Raw genomic sequence first — 19256 nt, forward strand, 5'->3', positions numbered from 1 at the left:
TCGGAAATACTGCACGATTCTGCACTTAACTCTTCTGCACCTAGGAGGCAAACTTATCGACAACGTTGTGTAATCACAGTCTCAAGAGGATGCTGGACTGCGGGGACCGTGGCGCAGGGCGGCTACTTGGCGGCGCGAGGCACAACCCGCCGCCACGAAGCAGTGAGGAAATCTGGGGCGAGCACGGGTCTCTCGGATGCTGTCAAGGTTTCCCTTCTGCAAACCCCTAAGCTCGGTCCCGACTCCAGCGCCGCCCGCCGCAGTCCGAGGTCCACCGCCCCGCTCCAGGCCGGCCTCCCGCTGCTCCCTCCGCCTCTGCCCGTCTCCTCTGCGCCTGCGCCACCGGAAAATTCGCGAAGGTTCCTGAAGCGGAACCCGGCCGTTTCCGGGAGCCGGCAATCGTCCCCGCCGGCAGACCGGTGTTGCTACCGGAGAGAGGGAGGTGCGCGGGCTTGCGGTTCCCGGCGTTTGGTCCTGACCTGTAACGGTGGGAAGAGAAAATGGCCCTGCTGTGCTACAACCGGGGCTGCGGGCAGCGCTTCGATCCCGAGACCAATTCCGACGGTGAGAGAAGCGCGCCGCCGGCCCCGCCTCGCCCTCCACCGCGCCGGCGGACGCCCTTGGGCCCCAGCCGCGCCGCGCTGCCGCCGGCAGGTCCCTCCGCGCAGCGGCCTCTGCGCCCTCTCCGCAGCCGCCGGCCCGCGGTTCCCCGCACGTGCGCCCCGCCGCCCGCTCCCCTGGGTCGTGGGGCTGCAGAGCATCGTCGTCCCCGGGCCCCCCGCCGCCCCCCCGGGCTCCCGGGAGAGCAGAAGCAGCGCGGCGCCGCTGCGGTTGGTGGTGCGGGGATTGCGGGGCGGGCAGACGGATCCCGGCCAGGAAGTTGGGCCTCGCTGATCCATTGTGGAAATTTCATTGTCTGAAAGCCTGCAGTGGATTTGTGCGGTCGGCTCGCTGTTACAAACTTGCTTTTAGAAAGTGATGTTGGTTAGCAAAATGATTTTGTATCCCAACGTGCAGTTTGTGATATGTGGACCCGGGTGGGTGATACATTCGTTAGCCTTTACTTAGTAGCAGTGTGTATTTCATTGTTTTGCTGTAGCTTTGCCAAATTAATACCATCATGCTGTGTTCAGGATAAAGTGACTTGAACGGCCTCTACAGCACGTAAGTGTACACCTCAGGATGTAATGTGAAAGTGACTAGACTAGGTGAACGATTGAAAATGGTCAATGGATTTTGATTGGTGAATGAGATGAAAAAGGAAGTTGATTCCTTGAACATCGTGGGAAGGGACAACACGTTGTCAAATCCAGCTAGCATTTATTGTGTGTTTTCTGTATGCCGGACAGTGATCTGTCACTTTAATACATCGTCTCATTTAGGCTTCACAACAGCCCTGTTACGAATGCGTTGTTAGACCCATTTAATAGGGAAGCCGAGTTCAGCGTGGCAGCAACGTGGTTCTGCATTGTAAGGAAGATTCAGGTCCACGCTTTTTTAGAATCCTTTTTACCTCTGAGATGTCTTGAAATGTTTTTCTTGATATACAGGTGAATTGGTGAATCACTTAAAATAAGACCATGGGCAGGATTCCAAGGAAATGATAAATCCAGTCTTTGTACAGTATTAAAGATACTGTCGTTGACATTTGTATGGTACCAATTTCAAGTTATTCCAAGGGAAAACTGAGATTTCAGCAGATGACAGAATTCGGGAAGGAAGGATGTTAAAGCTCTGCTTTTGGTAGCCTGTGTAAAAAGTAAATTACCTTAGGGTCTGCACATATTTCTAATTTCTACTTTAATATTAAATGGGAAAGACCTCTGCTTTGTTGCATGGGGCAATATAAGGAGTTATACCAGCCTAAAATTAAGGGGAGATAAGGCATATTTCTGTACATTAATGCAGTGTGTTAAATGGGAGAGTGCCTACGAAAGAGATACTGGGGAGGCACGGAAAGCCAAAAGGGTAGGCGGTGTCAGGGATTGTGTGCCAACTACCAGAATCAGCAAGGGGCTCCGGTAAGGTTGCTGAAAGTTTATTTGATTTAACAAAATGGGTATTTTAGAGATTTAGCATACTAATATTCCAATTAAGTTGGTTAAATGGAAAGTTAAGAAAATGAAGATAGGGAGTAGAAGACAAGAACTATTAGCAAACTGTGGACTTGGTTAGGAGAAAGTTTTATATAATGAGAGAGGTTTGACCTTACCTATAGGCTAAAGTAATACTCCCTTCTAAGCTGATATTACATTTTAGTGTGAAATACAAGCTAAATGAGTGTTCAAAGGAGACATGGTTAGTAGATTGCAAATGTTAAACAGTTACTCCGGGAAAAACACCACTTCACAGGTTTTTTTTAATCCACATTCATAAGGAAACCAATCAGCTAGACATAGAGCCATAATTTGAACCAGGGTCAGACCCAGTATTAACAGCTCTTGGCTCTTAACCACTACTGTGTTGCAGCTTCTTACCCATAAAATACCACTTCGAGCAAAACTGGGAAAACTGATAAAGGTTAGAGAGGAAAATGTCCATCTGCTTCTTATTTACTTTTTAAAGCAGTGAATCTCAAGTTCTTACCCTGCTAAAGTTATATGGGTAAGAGCTGACTCACACCTGCTACCTTTCTGCCAAAATTGACCATTACTACTACTATGCTTCTTACTGTATTACATGTTACGCATTTAATGCCTCTGCACATAAATCTGGTATTTGAAAAACTCTGTTCTCTATTTTGATTCTCTTCTCAACTTATACCTCTACATATTTATTTCTACTTTGAATCCCCTTTTCCAGCCCTTACTTCTACTACCCTTAATGAATAGCTTCTTCCTAATCCATGGGTTTGCCTACTGTAAAGTGAAAAATGAAAATGAAAAATACCATGAAAATACCTGCCACTTTCTTGTTCCATTAGTTAGCATAGTATCTATGTAACATCTGGTAGGACACTGCATTGGCTGTTAATACCGGGATAGGGAGATTTTTCTAAGTACCAAGAATTGATTGCTTCAAGGCAAAACCAGGATTCAGAGGTAGACAATTGAAAGCTGAGCAGGCATGAGAGGTTGATCAAAGTAGCCTTGTAAAAAAAATGGCACAGTGTGGAGCTAACCTGTTTTTTCTAAGCTCCTGGTTCTGTCTAACCAGGGAATAAATGTGTCTGTTCCTTTTTTTTTTAACATAATACTATATATTGCAAACTGTAATAAGCCTATTTGCTTAAGACAGTTAAGTAAAAAACTGATGGTAAAATAGGAGGGATTAGGGAGATAATAACAACCAGTGACAACCCTGAAAATAGACTGTAGAACTTAATCTTCCTTTAAATGAGGTTTGCATCTAGGTATTGATACCGCTTTAGGAAAGTCAAGTTAGCAATTAGATACCACATCAGTTATAAAAATTTTGAACATATTCTTCCAGATACCTTTTTAGAGAATCTCTTGGTCATCCTTTATGGGTCAGTGCACATAAGAACACAAGTTGGATGGTATTTTTTGTAAAAACAATTCAGAGATGATGGTCAACATCTGGGAACTTGAAGTTTTGGTACCAAAGAAATTTTACTAGGTTAGAGGAACACAGAATATAATTTATGATACTTGAACTTTCAGTATTATTTTTATCTTTAGCTATTATACTCTTGAATTAGAATTCTATTACTATTTTAATGTGGTGTTACATTAAACACTGTGTGCCATGCATCAAACTTGAGCATTACTGAATTTTTTAAGGAAAAGAGAAGTATTACCTGCATTTGGAAAAAGGATTAAATGTTAACATCTGAAGGAAGTAATGATTTTTCTTCATTATAAAGTGATATATTTTTCCCTGTTTTGACCAGATGCTTGCACATACCACCCAGGTGTTCCAGTTTTTCATGATGCATTAAAGGTAGGAACTTGATGTATTTCAGTCTTTTCATATTTGTGTTGTAAATTTAAGGATATGACACTAAATCTTAATTTTCTCAGCTTGTGACTTTATGCTTTCTTAATGACCATTTTCAGGTGATTTAAGCAAATATTCCTCTAACAGCAAAGACAGTAGATGATGATCACAAGGGCTTTTCCAGTTATAAAGTTGTGTTATTTCTACCCCCACTATATTCTGTATCCCTTATTTCTTCATTTTCCTAATTTTGAGGGGAATAAAAGCAGTTGTATTGAGTCTTAATCTCTCAATCTGTCAGGCAGCTGCTATCTAGTAACAGCAGCTATCTGAACTTTAGGAAAGATTATTACAAGCACTTAATGGTGCCTATCTCAGGATGGACATGTAAGTTTAGGGTAAAACTAAGTGGAAAAGAGATGTTACCTGTGTTCTACCTGTACTTGATGTTCTGGAGAATTAGAGAAATAATAGGACGCTGTTCGACCAGGTTTTTTCATGATCAGTTTATTGATCTTTTAAAATTTATAATATGGTCTATTTTCCATTGTGTGTCTCAGAAGAAAATGTTGCAGTGTGGCTGCCATGGTTTGAGGTGTTGCTACTTTTGTTCTTAGGAACATAAACAGTCTTAATATGTTAAAATATTGCTGATGTCATTGAATTTCTAATTTCGCCTCCCAGAGAGTATTTGGACCTTTTTGGCAATTAATTATTAGATAGCGAAGTGTAAACAAAATTGTACAGCAGCTATCACATTTATGTTAGTCTGGTTAGTTCTAAGTAAGGAAAACCAAACAAACATTCACTGGGGCAAGTTGAGACATGACTCCTCCTTGTGTCTTTTTAGCCTCTTTATAAATTTACGGGAATAGAATCTGTGTTTCTCTGGAAATAGTTATTATTGCAGGAGGTGGGGGGATTTTGTATTCCAGATCTGCTGTTTATTGATAATTTTTCTTCCTGCATACCTTCCTCCCTCCCTCCCTCCTTTCCTCCCCTTCTTCACCTTCTTCGCCTTCCTGTTACCCACTTCTCAATCTTTGGCTTCCTAGTGTCTCTCTTTGATTCATTCATGTCCTTAAATGTCATCTGTATGCCAGTCGCTTCATATTTCCATTGGTATGTCTCATTGGCAACCACAGACCAGTTTTTAAAGAAGAACTCTTTTTCCCAAAATAGCCTGCCTCTCCAACCTTGCTGCTGTTAGTAATGCTCCACTAACTAGTCATTCAGTTCATCACTTCGTTTTTACTACCCAACAGTTAATCACTCCAATTAATCTTGATGTTACTTTGAAGTGTTTTTGTTTCTCTTCCCTAATCCTACTGCTTATTGTTATCTGTATAAACATTTCTTGAAGACCTAGACGTTCTAGGACTAATGGACTTCACAGCCCAGTAGATTTCAGGCAAAATATGTAAATCAGTATAATATCTGCTATTGCCAGTTTTCTATTTGACCCAATAAGTTAAAAATTGCCTAACAAAAGAACAGAGAGGAGAATAGTCCTTAAGAAAGACAGCAACCTTACACTCATGTATAATTTGACCCTTATTTTATTTTACTGAGAACTGCCACAGATCCCAGACTGGCATTTGGGAACAAGTAGTCTACATCATGAATATAACCCATTTTCTCCAGAATACCTGATGTAATTCTTCATAATTTAGACATTAAAGATGAATAAGACAATAAAGCTTTTTTTCTTACAAAGTAACTTTTCCGATGACTGTTATCCATGCTAATTGATTTAGACATTAAAGATGATTAAGACAATAAAGCTTTTTTTCTTACAAACTAACTTTTCTGATGACTGTTATCCATGCTAATTAAACACTGCCTGTAAGGTTGTAGTAATTTTTCATCTGTGTCTCAATTCAGAGTAAGAATTGTATTTCAAAATAAAGGAAATTTTAAAATACAGCATATTTACCGTTGTCTTTAAAAAAAAAACAAAACCCTGTAAGTGCATATTGTGTAAAACATCACTGCCAAATTCTTTGTGCAGTATTTTGAAAAAGACAGTGAGGCCCTGGTGCATATATGCAAAGCTAGCTCTTAGTCTGAATTTAAGGTATCCCAAATCTTGAAACTGCTGCATTTCTATTTCCTTATTCTCTATACTACACTAAAATTATAGATGACAATTTAAAGCCCTTTTTTTGTAAGCCATGTGATATTTTGTTCAGAAATCATACACTGCATTGCAATTTCTGTATTTTTATGCTTCTCACTGAAATGATCTAGTAGTGCTTAGGTTGCTACTTTATGTTCTGAAAAAAGAATGCTGTTGGGAACAGCTACAATTAATTTGTTTAAGAATTGACTACTACAATTATCATCTCTAACTTACTGAATTTTCAGAGTAACACACTGCACTACTACCCAGATCCTATAAAATACATGATTTTAGAAAAATCTGAAGTGCTATTCTTAAAAACAAGCAAATTGTTTCCTTGTTTTAAGGCACTTCCTTTCATGTAGATCACAACACAAATCACTTAACACTGGAGTTGTTGAATTTTTCTCACCCAAAGACTAAAAATCATTTCACTTAATCAGATGACTCATTTACAACACTGTAGAACTGTGAAATCTGTATACAAGACACTTGTGGATTTAAGGAGGTAAGTGGACATGTAGTGTTTAGTACTTGCGGTTCTCATGCAAATACAACTTTCAGTTTTTGTTGTCTTACATTTCTTAGGGTTGGTCTTGCTGTAAGAGAAGAACAACGGATTTTTCTGATTTTTTAAGCATTGCAGTAAGTGCTGATTTTTTTTCTAGATTATCTCCTGAAAAGTATGTTTTATACTGATGAGGAAAGTGAGGTTCAAAGAGATTAACTTGCTCAAGGTCACATACCTAGTAAGTAGGAGACCTGAGACTCAGCTTGAGGCCCTGTTATGTAAATAGTTTGGTGAATTATCTTTGTGAGATCTCCAGAATTTGTTTTCTGTACCCAAGAAGTTTGTGCTATACATTTATTGAACAAGTAGATGTTTATGAGGGGTAATTCAAAAACTTATCTTAAATGCATAGTTCAGATGTAAGAACTCATTTGTAAATACAGCAAATTTGAAATCCTATTTTTTGTTTCTTAATGTGATAGAAATACAGAAACATACAATAGAATTTATTAATAAATGATAAATAATAGTTATGTCATGGCATGTGAAATAGATGATAGGATAACTCTTAGTGAATACCTCCCATTAACAGGGCTGTACAAAAGGTCGACATAATAGCGAGAAGCCACCCGAGCCAGTCAAACCTGAAGTGAAGACTACTGAGAAGAAAGAACTTTCTGAATTGAAACCCAAATTTCAGGAGCACATCATTCAAGCCCCTAAACCAGTAGAAGCAATAAAAAGACCAAGGTACCCTTTGTACAGTTGCATATTTTTGTCACGCTTGAGTAATAGCATTTGTTCTTGGTATTCAGTTTTATGATTTTGGGTAATACCATTTGTAACTACTGTGTAGGTCATTAACTTGTGAACCATTTGGTTTTCTCTTAGATATACCTTTCCTTTTTATTATTCTCCCTCACCTTGAGGGCATGTGCACAGTAAAACTGGATTGCCGATTTGCTCCCTGTGCCATCATAATTGTGTCAGCAGCAGAGCTGTGTATCGTTCCTGTGCATCTTTCCCGTGCCTTGGCCTCTATCTTCTCACTGTGGCTCAGTGAATTTCTCTAATACAGGAATTGCCCTTGTCAGGGAGTCAGTTTGAGTTGAAAGGGAACTTAAAAGACCTTCCTTTTTGTTCTACTGTTTCTAGAATATCTTATAGGACATTCTTGACAGAAGATTATTTAGTTTTCTTCCAAATATTCTAGTGAAGAATTTACTTTAATTTCAAAGCAGTCCTATATTTTTTTCCTCTTGTATTGAACCAATTTCTTTCTTTTCCTTCTGTCTGTATTTTGTCACTTAGAACAAGTACTCATCTTTTACTTTCAGATGCTTGAAAACTGTTAATCTTGTTACTGCTGATAAATGCTTAAATGTATTTGATTTAGATGGCAAATCTGTTAAAGTACTTTCCAAATACCTTTGGTTCATTTTACAGAATTATGCAGATTCTTCACATTTACTTTCTGTTCTGCTAAACTATTTTACATTCCCACATATACATGTTGGGTACCACTCTTAACAGCAGGTCTTCATGTTGCAGTTGAGTATTGAATTGTTTTAGAACCAAAATACAGGACTTAAAAACAGATGATTTTTGGACTCAAATATGGCCCAAATTGATATTTTTATTCACACTGTGGACTCATGGTTTTCTCAACTTTTGTCTTTATTGATCTTAAATAAATTTATGGTATATTGAATAATACTGGGCCAAGATTAGAACCCTAACAGACTTTTTGATGTTTATTTGTTCATTTAACCAAACTACTTAGAATTTTATTATAATTGTACCTTTTTCATAAGCATTAGAAACTTTGAAGTTTCTAATTTTTGAAGTGCCTGCCTACACTTTGAAGTGCCTTGCTGGCTGATTTGCCAGTTAAAACAATCAGAAAAAAATCAGAACTTTGGGGTAGCTCAGCCCTAAGTATTGCAGTGGAATCTACTATATTTGGCACTGTGAGTTAACATTTTCTTTAAATGAGATGATTAATATTACTTAAGAAGTAAGAGAAATTAAGTATTTTACCCTCAGTTCATTTGGTGGCAGTACAGAGATTCTGAAGATATATACTTTGTTAATGCCTCCTACATGAGTAGTTTTTTTTCATTAAGTATATAGAATGAATAACCTAGGGTTTTTATTTTCATTGATGCATTTATTACTAATCTTTATACTTACTGACTGGCCTTAGACAAGTAATATGTACAACACTTAACCATTAAGAAGTGTTAGAGGGTCGTGGTGATCTGTTTCTTTAACCCTATGAAAATTGCATTGTAATAGAATTGTATCTGAATGTATAGATGCATACACCAGTATCCACACAAAGTGAATTATCTTCACCAGTAGGGATATGGATTCACTTATTGCATACTTGTTGACTGTTTATTATATGCTCAGCATTTTGACTAGGCATGGAATGTAAAAGTTCTTTATGGTCACTTCTCAGAGTTACTCAACTTGACAAACTTCAATTCCTAGTCTTTACTTCCTTCCCATTAGCTCTACTAATTAATAATTTAATGAGTTGGCAATAGCATGGTTATTTGAGGCTTAATATTTAAATAACCAAACCTTTTCTGTTTAAACTGAGAAGTGTAGATGTATTACAGCAGTTACTTACAAAATATTTCTTAATGGGAAAAAACTTGATTCACAAACAATATTTGGCTTCCTTTTATAATTAGACTCTTAAGTATATTTATTTTCAGTACAAAGGAATATTTTGGTGCATCAATAATGGTAATAAAGTTTTAAAATTCTCCAGCCCAGATGAACCAATGACAAATTTGGAATTAAAAATATCTGCCTCCCTAAAACAAGCACTCGATAAACTTAAACTATCATCAGGGAATGAAGAAAATAAGAAAGGTAAGATTTTGTTCTGTATTTTGTAATTCTTCTCTGTACAGTTAACCTGTTATCTAAAAGACAGCAGTGTAATTTCAATATGACTATAAATATGAAAGGAAGCACACTGTAGTAAAGAAATTTTGTTCTTTAAATGCCAGTAATATCATAGAATGAATATGATTTGTTCTTTTATGTCTTCATTAAAAATGAGAACCTATTAAATTTTTTTCTTCTCTGATTCATCACTTTTTAATTGTTAAATTTCTTTGATAATTTTAAATGTTTCATTGGGCATGATACAGGTGTACTCTGTGACATAAACCTTAAACCATGGGAGGCACATACCCTTCCATGATTTCTCTTTTATAAGATACTATATTGGCCATAGGTTTGCATTATAGAAAAGAAACGTGTCATATCATTTTGGGGATATAAGCAAAACCTAATCACAATAGTTTGTTTCTTATTAGCTTTTTAAATATATTAGCTGAAAGGTCTGTTAGATAGAAAGTTTAAATTTAAAAATAGCAGTGTTTTTTGTATTTATTTTGTAATACTCATTCTATGAAAAGTTTACTTTTTAAGAATGGCAGTACAGTAAAGTGTTCTATTTTAATATTTCTAATTTGAGCTCTGGTTTTTTTTGTTTCAGAAGAAGACAGTGATGAAATTAAGATTGGGACCTCATGTAAAAATGGAGGGTGTTCAAAGGTATGTATTGTAAAATTTGTGTTGTGTTATGGCAGTAAAATTTTGATTTTGAAAGAAGAGTGCAATTTACTGACTTGATTCAACAAACATTTGGGGCCTGTGTTTTGGGCGCTATGCCGTGGATTAGGGCTACAAACATGAATGAGAGACTGTCTTTGACAAGCACCATATCTGATAGAATCATGGGAGTATGTAATTCTGATCCAGTCAGCATCTAATGGCCACTTACTATGTGCCAGACATTGTTTACAGACTGGGGATAATAGTAAAGAATAAAGTAGAGTAATTGTTCTTGTGAAGCTGACGTTGTGGGGACGACAGTAGGTAATTAAATACTATGAATTCATGTCACTCTGAAGGAAATCTGCGGAAGAGATAGAATGAAGCTATTTGAGCTTGTCAAGGAAGTCTTTGAAGTATCACTAAGTCAGCAATCTGAATAATGTAGCAAGCAGATGAGCAGCGTAAACCTTGGAGGAGGCATGAGCATAGTTTGTATAGAGACTTTATAGCTTGGCTATTTAGGGAATTAGGAAAAAGGTCGGTGGGGTTTGTCAGCAGTGTAAGACTAGGGGAAGGAGATCGGCAAGACTGTGGAGGCACTTATAAGCCACAATGAGGAGTTTGGGCTTTAAGTATAATGGGAAGCCACTATCTGTTTTAAGGAGGGATTTTAAAAAGTTGTATTTGGCTGATAAGGGGCAAATATATTAAAATGGGCAGGAGGAGAACCGGAGGAAGGAAAAAGTTGCTCAGATGCTATAGTGCAAGAGCAGGAAGTGGGACTGGAGAGCAGGTTTTTGAGAAGTGGTGAAATGTGGGATGTAATCAGACATCAAAGAGAGGCTTTTTGCTACCTATCCGGTAAAATTACACACCTCCGGCAACTCCGTTTTCAACTCTCCTTTTTCCTCCATAGCTCTTGTCATCTACACTTAATTTTGTATATTTATTTTGCTTAAGATGTGTCCCATTTTTCACTTAACATTCCTTCCCTCATATAAGGCTTAAAGGAAAGACATTTGTTTTGTTCTTTGCTGTATTTTGAGTGTTTAGAGCGGTGCCTGGCACATGGCAAATGCATGTAGAATTAATGGTATTTGGAAGTATTACTGGGACTTGTTAATGAACTAACTGTAAGCAAAGCAGACTTGTGGTTCCAGCAGTTATGTGACTGGTGACACTATTAACCAAGAAGACGGGGTTGAGGCAAGTAGGTTTGTAGTTTTCTTTCAGTTGAGTCGAAGCTCATCTTGTTCATTTCAAAATGGAAATATAAATGTATTTGCATGTATATAACATAGAAGTAGTAGATAAAAGAGAATGATTAATTCTTGCAGTAAGGGAGACAGTGCAAGTAGAGGTAGTGGAGGATCAGAGAGATGGTATCTCAGATGTATTTTGAAAAATGAATGAGTCTACCTGGACAAAAAGGGGAAGGTGTCCCGTGCAGAGGGTATAGCAGCAGTAGACAGAAAGTTAATAGTAATGCTACATGATTTGCTGGTGTGGAGTTGAGATCAAAAGAGAGAGGTAGGGGCCAGATCCTGAAAGGATTTAATAGTGCTCAAAAGTTAGACCTTACATTAGGTTATGGGGGCCATTAAATAATTTTTAAAATCTTTTTCATTGAAATACAACATTTAAAAGTATACAAATAAATATAAGTTTATAGCTCAAGGAACTTTCACAAAGCAGAGCCCTCCTTGTACTTCCTCTCATTCATTTTTCTATCAATGTACATTCATTGTACCTATTTTGAACTTTCTGTAAATGGAATCATAGACAAGATACTCTGCTGTGTCTTTCTTCCTTTGCTAATGAAATGTTTGTTAGAGCTGTCTTTGTTACAGGTAGTTGTAGTTTGTTCATTTAGCTGCTTTAAAATATACCCTTGCTTGTGCCGATTTAGCGTTTCTACTGTCCTTTAATAGATTTTTTGGTTAATGCTATGGTGTACGTTTTTGTGCATGGCTTTTGGGACACATGTATACATTTCTTTTAGGCATATGACTAAAAATGGAATTGCTGGATCATAGAGCTTTAACAATTCCACATAGCTTTCCAAAGTGGTTGTATTTACCCTCCTACCAGCAGTACATGAAGCTGTTCCATTTGTTGGTAACACTGTAATACCAGTCTTCTAAATGTTAGCCATTCTGGTAGGTGTGTGGTGGTCCCATGGGAATTGTAATTTGTACTTCCTGATAATGAGGTTGAGTACCTTTCTGTATGTTTTTTAGCCATTTGGCTATACTCTTCTGTGAAATGTCCAAAATCCTCTTTGTTTTTCTATTAAGTTGACTTTTTCTTACTGATTTTAGGAATTTTTTATTTTTTACCTGTGAGCTTCTGTCAGAAGACACTATACATTTTCACTGTTTTAATAATGGTTTTTTGATAAACACGTTCTTTAGTTTTAATGAAGTCCAACTTGTCCATCTTTTCCTTTATAGTTAGTGCTTTCTGTGTCATAGTTAAGAAATCTGCCTACTTGGGGGCCATGAGTATTTTCTCATATATAGAAGCATATTTAAAGTGTGTAAACCACCTGGAACTGGTTATTGTGTAAAATATGAGGTAGGTGTAATTACAGGACTTTAAACAAGAGAGTAATAACATGTAATTACATTGTTCAACACAGAAATTGAAGGCAGAGAAATGAGTTAGAGCCTACTGGTATGTAATCTCATGCCTAAAATTTGCCAGTATGAAGAAAGCAAATTAAACTGAGAGATATTTATAAGTCAAATAGACAGGATTTCGTGATAGACTGCATATGGATGGAGAGAGGAGAAATTGAAGTGACTTACAGATTTTTGCTTTGGGCTATTGAGTATATATGGTGCCATCAAATAAGATGGGAAAAAGGAGTTCTGGGGGGCAATAGTGATTAGTTTAGAATCTAACATACTGAGTTGCATGTATTTATGAAGTATCTTTAGCAAATAGATACACTCAGTACTTTGGAATTACAAAACGTAAGCAAATATACAGGATTTTATTTTCTGTACTTGTAGGTGGTTGCTATAAGTACCAAAATAGAAAATATACTGCTGGCTGCATCTATGTTTTATTAACATAACTTTTTGTGAATTCATCTGTAGAGCCTTCACCTACAGCAACAATGGGGCCCGGATCTTCCAGACAAACCCTGGATATATATATAGGTCTGCAGCTCATTTTACCCTTCATAGGGATAAGAAATCAACACTCTAGAATTTCTGGAATTGCTTATTAGATTTTTCATATTAAATTATAATGTCCACACAGAGTTTACTTTACATATAAATCACGCTGTTAACTATATTTCTGGTGAGAGTACTAATCCCTTGATTTCAGTTTTGTTCTATAAATTTAAATTCCTGAATATACTTCACTCCTACCCAAAAGTCTAAAAGCATCTTAATACATCCATGTTGCCAACTTTTCTATTTGCCTTTCCCACAGAGAACTTAAACTTTAAGCATATCCAAAAAGGAATAATTTTTCATTCCTTATTGGAATGGCCTGGGGCAAATTTATGAATGTTCTAGGTAATTGTTACTTCTTGAGCATTTGCATAGTTCATAGAGGTCACCAATACTACAGATATGTTTGAAATGTAACAGTAAAATATGAAGCTAATATTTTTTCCCTCTTTTTTTTCTCTTTTAGACATACCAGGGTCCACAGAGTCTAGAAGAAGTCTGTGTATATCATTCTGGAGTACCTATTTTCCACGAAGGGTAACTTACACGTGACTAATTAAAACTTTATGGTAGAGGTTAGGAAAGTTAATACACCATTAACTGTTATTTGCCATGCAGTGTTGTTACATGTTTCACTTAACACTCATATAATCCCTATAGTAACCTAGAAATGTGGAATTTTGTTTTTATATACCTTAAAACTGAAACAAGGTTGCAGTTAAGTGGCCATTGCAATTCAAACCTCATGTTTTTCCTTACTCCCTTATATTTCAATGTGATACTCTTTTCTGTTTAAGCTAAATAGTTTTTTGTTTGAAGGACTGTCCTGCGAATTGCAGGATGTTGAGAATTTTTAGCCCTGGGGCACTAAGACCCTAACACTGTGGAGTCTTAAGAAAACCCATGCTTTTCCACGGCCCTCAGTTGAGAGCCTCTCGACATGACACTGGTTTATAGAAATACAGGACTGTGTTAAAATCTTCCATTCTGTTTCCATATTCTCCAGGATTCAAATCCAAAGTTTTACTATAATATTTGTCCTCAATATTAGATTTTTCTTAAGTAAATAACAGTGGGTTCCAACACTATTACTTGAAACTGACCGCAAGAGGTTTTATGTTTTACAAGTTGATTTGTTTGTTTTCACTTGCCTGGATTATTAAAACGTGAGGCTTTAAATCTTTGGTCATAATGCTTTTGGGTAGCTTCATGAGGAAGCTAGAACGTGAACTATCAGTGAAAAGCTGACTTGGAGTGTTGTGATGGTTTTAAGAATCTTTAGGACCTCTGGAATTGCTATAATACATGGCACTCTGGTCTTAAAATTATTGGTCTTCTGATAATTTTAACTATTTATTAACTTAGTCATTTGTAAGAATATAAAGTAGCATGCATATTTATTAATCTTCAAAATAATACTTGTCACTCTAATACTTTGGGACTTAATTGGTTGTGAGATTTCATATCTGAAATTTTTCTGTGATAATTTAAAGGATGAAATACTGGAGCTGTTGTAGAAGAAAAACTTCTGATTTTAATACATTCTTAGCCCAAGAAGGCTGTACAACAGGGAACCACGTGTGGACTAAAAAGGATGCTGTAAGTAGCCTCATCAGTTAACACATTAGGGTGTATTCATCCGAGTCATTTTTCAAAGATTTGACATTATTCCGCCCTTAGGTTGTTTTTAGTTTTTTCTCCATCACACAGAGAAGATTTTGATATGTCTAAAAACATAATCTGAGACAAGCTCACATAGCACTGCCCTTTTATTACAGTAGCCATTGTGTGCATAGGTTTCTGTGAATACTTCATTTAAGCCTGCTAGAATTCAAGCATATTTTTCCTTGATCCCTTAGCATGTTCCCACTTTTCACTTTTAAAAAATGGGTTTTCTACTCATTTGATATTACTGTTCATTTAGACCTCTGATTCTCTTTTGGCCGCGTAAAATTTCATTCAACCACTTACAGATGTACAGACATTCCTATCTATTGGCCAAAGACTGCAGACTTGTTTTCTTAGAATTGTTTTGAATGTTCTCCCTGCTACAGGAAAGTTTATCAACAGGAAAAAAAAATCAGTTCCTACTTCACTGAACAGTTTTTTAAAGATAAAGGGCTATGCAGATAATCCCCCACAATCTCACTGAACGTAAGAAGGCAAGCAATTTATTGCTAAGTGTGTGTTTGCTATTTTGTAATATTAAATTTGTTTTATGTGCTGTCTTGGCAATAATAACCCCAAGAAAATGAACCTTTTCAGTATATGTGCCTTTTAACTTAAAAATAAAAATGAATTTTCAAATTGTTTTAGGGATTTATTTATTCTACATTTGAAATTCTGTCGTTTTTGTTATTTAGTAAAACATGATTGGTATTATAAATATATCCCTCAAGTTAATAATAATCCACCTACCACAAAATTTCCAGGAATATTTTCTTAGCAAACAGTGACGTCCCTCTGTATTTTCTCTAAGGCCCAAAAGTTTGGAAGATTTAGTTTGAAAAAATAGTTTTTACCATTTCATGCAAAACTTTTCAGAAGATTAACCCTTGATGAAGTAATGTTTTTGTTATTTTTTTTTTTATTTTGTTATCATTAATCTACAATTACATGAAGGACATTATGTTTACTAGGCTCCCCCCTTCACCAAGTCCCCCCCACATCCCCATTCACAGTCACTGTCCATCAACATAGTAAGATGCTGTAAAATCACTACTTGCCTTCTCTGTGTTGCACAGCCCTCCCCATGCCCCCCCAATACTATACATGCTAATCGTAATGCCCCCTTTCTTTTTCCCCGCCCTTATCCCTCCCTTCCCACCCGTCCTCCCCAGTCCCTTTCCCTTTGATAACTGTTAGTCCATTCTTGGGTTCTGTGCTTCTGCTGCTGTTTTGTTCCTTCAGTTTTCTTTTGTTCTTATACTCCACATATGAGTGAAGTCATTTGGTACTTGTCTTTCTCCGCCTGGCTTATTTCACTGAGCATAATACCCTCTAGCTCCATCCATGTTGTTGCGAATGGTAGGATTTGTTTTTTTCTTATGGCTGCATAATATTCCATTGTGTATATGTACCACATCTTCTTTATCCATTCTTCTACTGATGGACATTTAGGTTGCTTCCATATCTTGGCTATTGTGAATAGCGCAGCGATAAACATAGGGGTGCATCTGTCTTTTTCAAACTGGAGTGCTGCATCCTTAGGGTAAATTCCTAGAAGTGGAATTCCTGGGTCTTCGTTATTTTTTAATGTATGCAGTTATCAAGTGTTTAAGCTAGTAGCTAAGGACAAAAAATGTAACTGATGTAAGTAATTTAAATTCATTTAGTACAAGTTTACCAAAATTTGTCTCTCAATTTCCTGCATTATATGACTAGATTACCCTCATTTATAAAACAAATCACAGTTTGTCCCTTTTTAAAATAGTTACTGATACAGCAGTGTTCCACTGGTAGCTGATAATTATTTCTGTAGTAGTAATTAAAAGCTGACTTCTGCACATTCCTACTCCTGCATGTTGTTATGAGAGGAAAATAATTATTCAATAGCAGTAGCAGATAGATATGAATAGTTATTTCCCAAATTGCAATTTGAAGAGAATAAGTGGATGGTTTGTGTGCATGAAGTTAAGATGTTGTCTAGTGTATCCCCCTAAGCAAATGTCTTTCTCATTTTAGTCTTCAAAGAATGTTCTTATGACTGAACTTAGTGCATTGCAGAATGTTAAAATTGGGTAAAGTTTATTAATTCTTAAACTGTTGTTTTCAGTCTAATTCTTTAGCTGTAGAAGAAAAAAATGGAAGGAATAAACATGTTCTCAAATCATAAAACTTACCAAGATTCTTTGTATCATGATTTATTTTACTATTTAAGCTTCTTGATGGAAACTTCAGAAGTTATATGCCCTTAAAAATGTTCTGTGTGCATGGTAATTTCTTTTCTCAGATGGGTCAAATTCCTCTTTTTAAGAAGTTACTTACAGAGAGTTTTGTTAAATTCATGAAGTTTCTCTTACATTGCAGGGGAAAAAAGTTGTTACGTGTAGACATGACTGGCATCAGACTGGGGGTGAAGTCACCATTTCAGTATATGCTAAAAATTCACTTCCAGAACTTAGTCAAGTAGTAGCAAATAGTACATTGGTAAGTACATTAAGTATCTGAGTAAAAATAGTCTTTTGCATTATATTCTGTGTTAAGTATTATACAAAACTGTTGATTTTAAGATTCTTTTTCTGTATCTTCCAGTTAAATGTGCACATTGTGTTTGAAGGAGAGAAGGAATTTCATCAAAATGTGAAATTATGGGGTGTAAGTATTATGAATCCAGCACAATTTTTTTCTAATTTAAAATGCCATTTGTACAATAAAAGGCAATATTTTTGTAAGCGTTGATGCAAAGTAGGTATATAACTTACTATTTCTTACCAAAAAGTTTGAATCCAAGTGTACAAGTGACTTTGAAGACTTGAATTTTTTGATGTTGTTGTTCGCATATAGGCAAGACTAATATTTGCCTTGAAAACTAATAAAACCACCCAGGTTTACTGTAATTCTCTTTGATGTGTTTTAGGTGATTGATGTAAAGCGAAGTTATGTAACTATGACTGCAACAAAGATTGAGATCACCATGAGAAAAGCTGAACCTATGCAGTGGGCAAGCCTTGAACTGCCTGCAACCAAAACGCAGGAAAAACAAAAAGAAGATATAACAGAATGAGTTCAGATGAGGGAAAAAGTTACTGCTTATTTCAGAATTCTTAAAGTGGTGATGTGGTGGCTTGCTGCTGTAATCTTGTTTTGTTGTCGTTGAATCTGGCATTTCAGGGTCAACAGTAGGTTCTTAAAAGCCAAAGTCAGTTTATCTTTTTGTGCCTCCTATCTATCTTCCTTTTTTGAGTTACCTAAGGTTGATTATTCATTTCTCCTCACTAGTAGAACTATAGTGTGTCCTATACTTGAAGAAGCTAGAAAATAGCTGATAAACAGTTACAGTATTTCTTAGTATAATGTGTTAAGCAAAGAAACATAAAGGAACATATGTTTTATTCATATCTCTTTCTCTTATCCCATAATTAGGAAAGCCAGGAGGAATATCACTTCTTAATTGAGATTTTTTTAAAGAGTCTGTGTTCCTATAATACTTGAAAATTCTTTAAGGAAGAGATGCTCTGCATTGTTTTTTCTACTTGGGAAGGTTACTTTTTGTAGGAGGATTAATTCTGAGCTAGTGTAGTAAGTAGTTAAGGGGAATATACACATTGACTAACAAATTTGAAATTGGATCTAAAAATTACATCAGCACCTATATTACTCACCAAGCACTGTGATTTAAAAGTACAGGAAACATAAATAAGTACAGAGGTTTCAGTTTGGTTAAATTCACCATTTTATAAGACTAAGCAATAATGGTAGACATCTCTTCTTGATTATTTATAAAGTCTTTGTGTGGTGTCATGACTAAATTGTATCTGATATAAGCTTATACCCTCTTAACATCCTAGTTACATAAAGAGAAAATACATGTTTATCTGGCCTCCCTGATGGAAAACTGTATCTATAAAATTGTAGACTTTAAGGCTTTTGGAAATGCATTAAGCTATCAGAAAACTAAATATTTATCTTTGCTTTATGACAACTATATTACATGTTAAATTGCTTAATTCTTTGGGAGTTTTTTTTTAGGCTTTCATGAACAGCTTGACAATTCTAGATGATACAATGTTGATTATGTAATGTATTTATTAAATAAAGGTATCATAGAGAATTAGATTCCTATACTAATTGAACCCATTAAAGGATAGGTTACTTTTTGAGGCAAGTGCAGAGCTCACAAAGAAGCTGAATTCATAAAATTAAGAAATGCTATAAAGGCCAAAACTCTGGCAGAACTTAATAAGTTTGAGTATGAATTACACTTATATAGATTAAAATGATGATTTCCTAA

The 19256-nt window shown here is 36.2% G+C and overlaps 1 protein-coding gene across 1 annotated transcript; it reads left to right on the plus strand.

The window, feature by feature from the left end:
• The first annotated feature begins 356 nt into the window (after positions 1–356).
• CHORDC1 (cysteine and histidine rich domain containing 1) lies at positions 357–19256 on the plus strand. Its single transcript, XM_036923268.2, has 11 exons — positions 357–564; positions 3854–3903; positions 6611–6667; positions 7126–7283; positions 9316–9419; positions 10054–10112; positions 13770–13840; positions 14797–14902; positions 17333–17452; positions 17558–17620; positions 17883–19256. Exons 1-11 carry the CDS (start codon positions 501–503, stop codon positions 18027–18029), a joined length of 999 nt encoding a protein of 332 aa, XP_036779163.1. The 5' UTR covers positions 357–500; the 3' UTR covers positions 18030–19256.

This window comes from Manis pentadactyla, chromosome 9 (assembly GCF_030020395.1).
Source record: "Manis pentadactyla isolate mManPen7 chromosome 9, mManPen7.hap1, whole genome shotgun sequence".
Lineage (NCBI taxonomy): Eukaryota > Metazoa > Chordata > Mammalia > Pholidota > Manidae > Manis > Manis pentadactyla.

Bases quoted from the DNA above. Each gene is read 5' to 3' on its own strand.
- CHORDC1 (XM_036923268.2), top strand. From the start codon at position 501: ATGGCCCTGCTGTGCTACAACCGGGGCTGCGGGCAGCGCTTCGATCCC. The intron at 6,668-7,125 runs GTAAGTGCTGAT...TCCCATTAACAG, and splicing joins CTGATTTTTTAAGCATTGCA to GGCTGTACAAAAGGTCGACA. The intron at 10,113-13,769 runs GTATGTATTGTA...TTTCTCTTTTAG, and splicing joins AAAATGGAGGGTGTTCAAAG to ACATACCAGGGTCCACAGAG.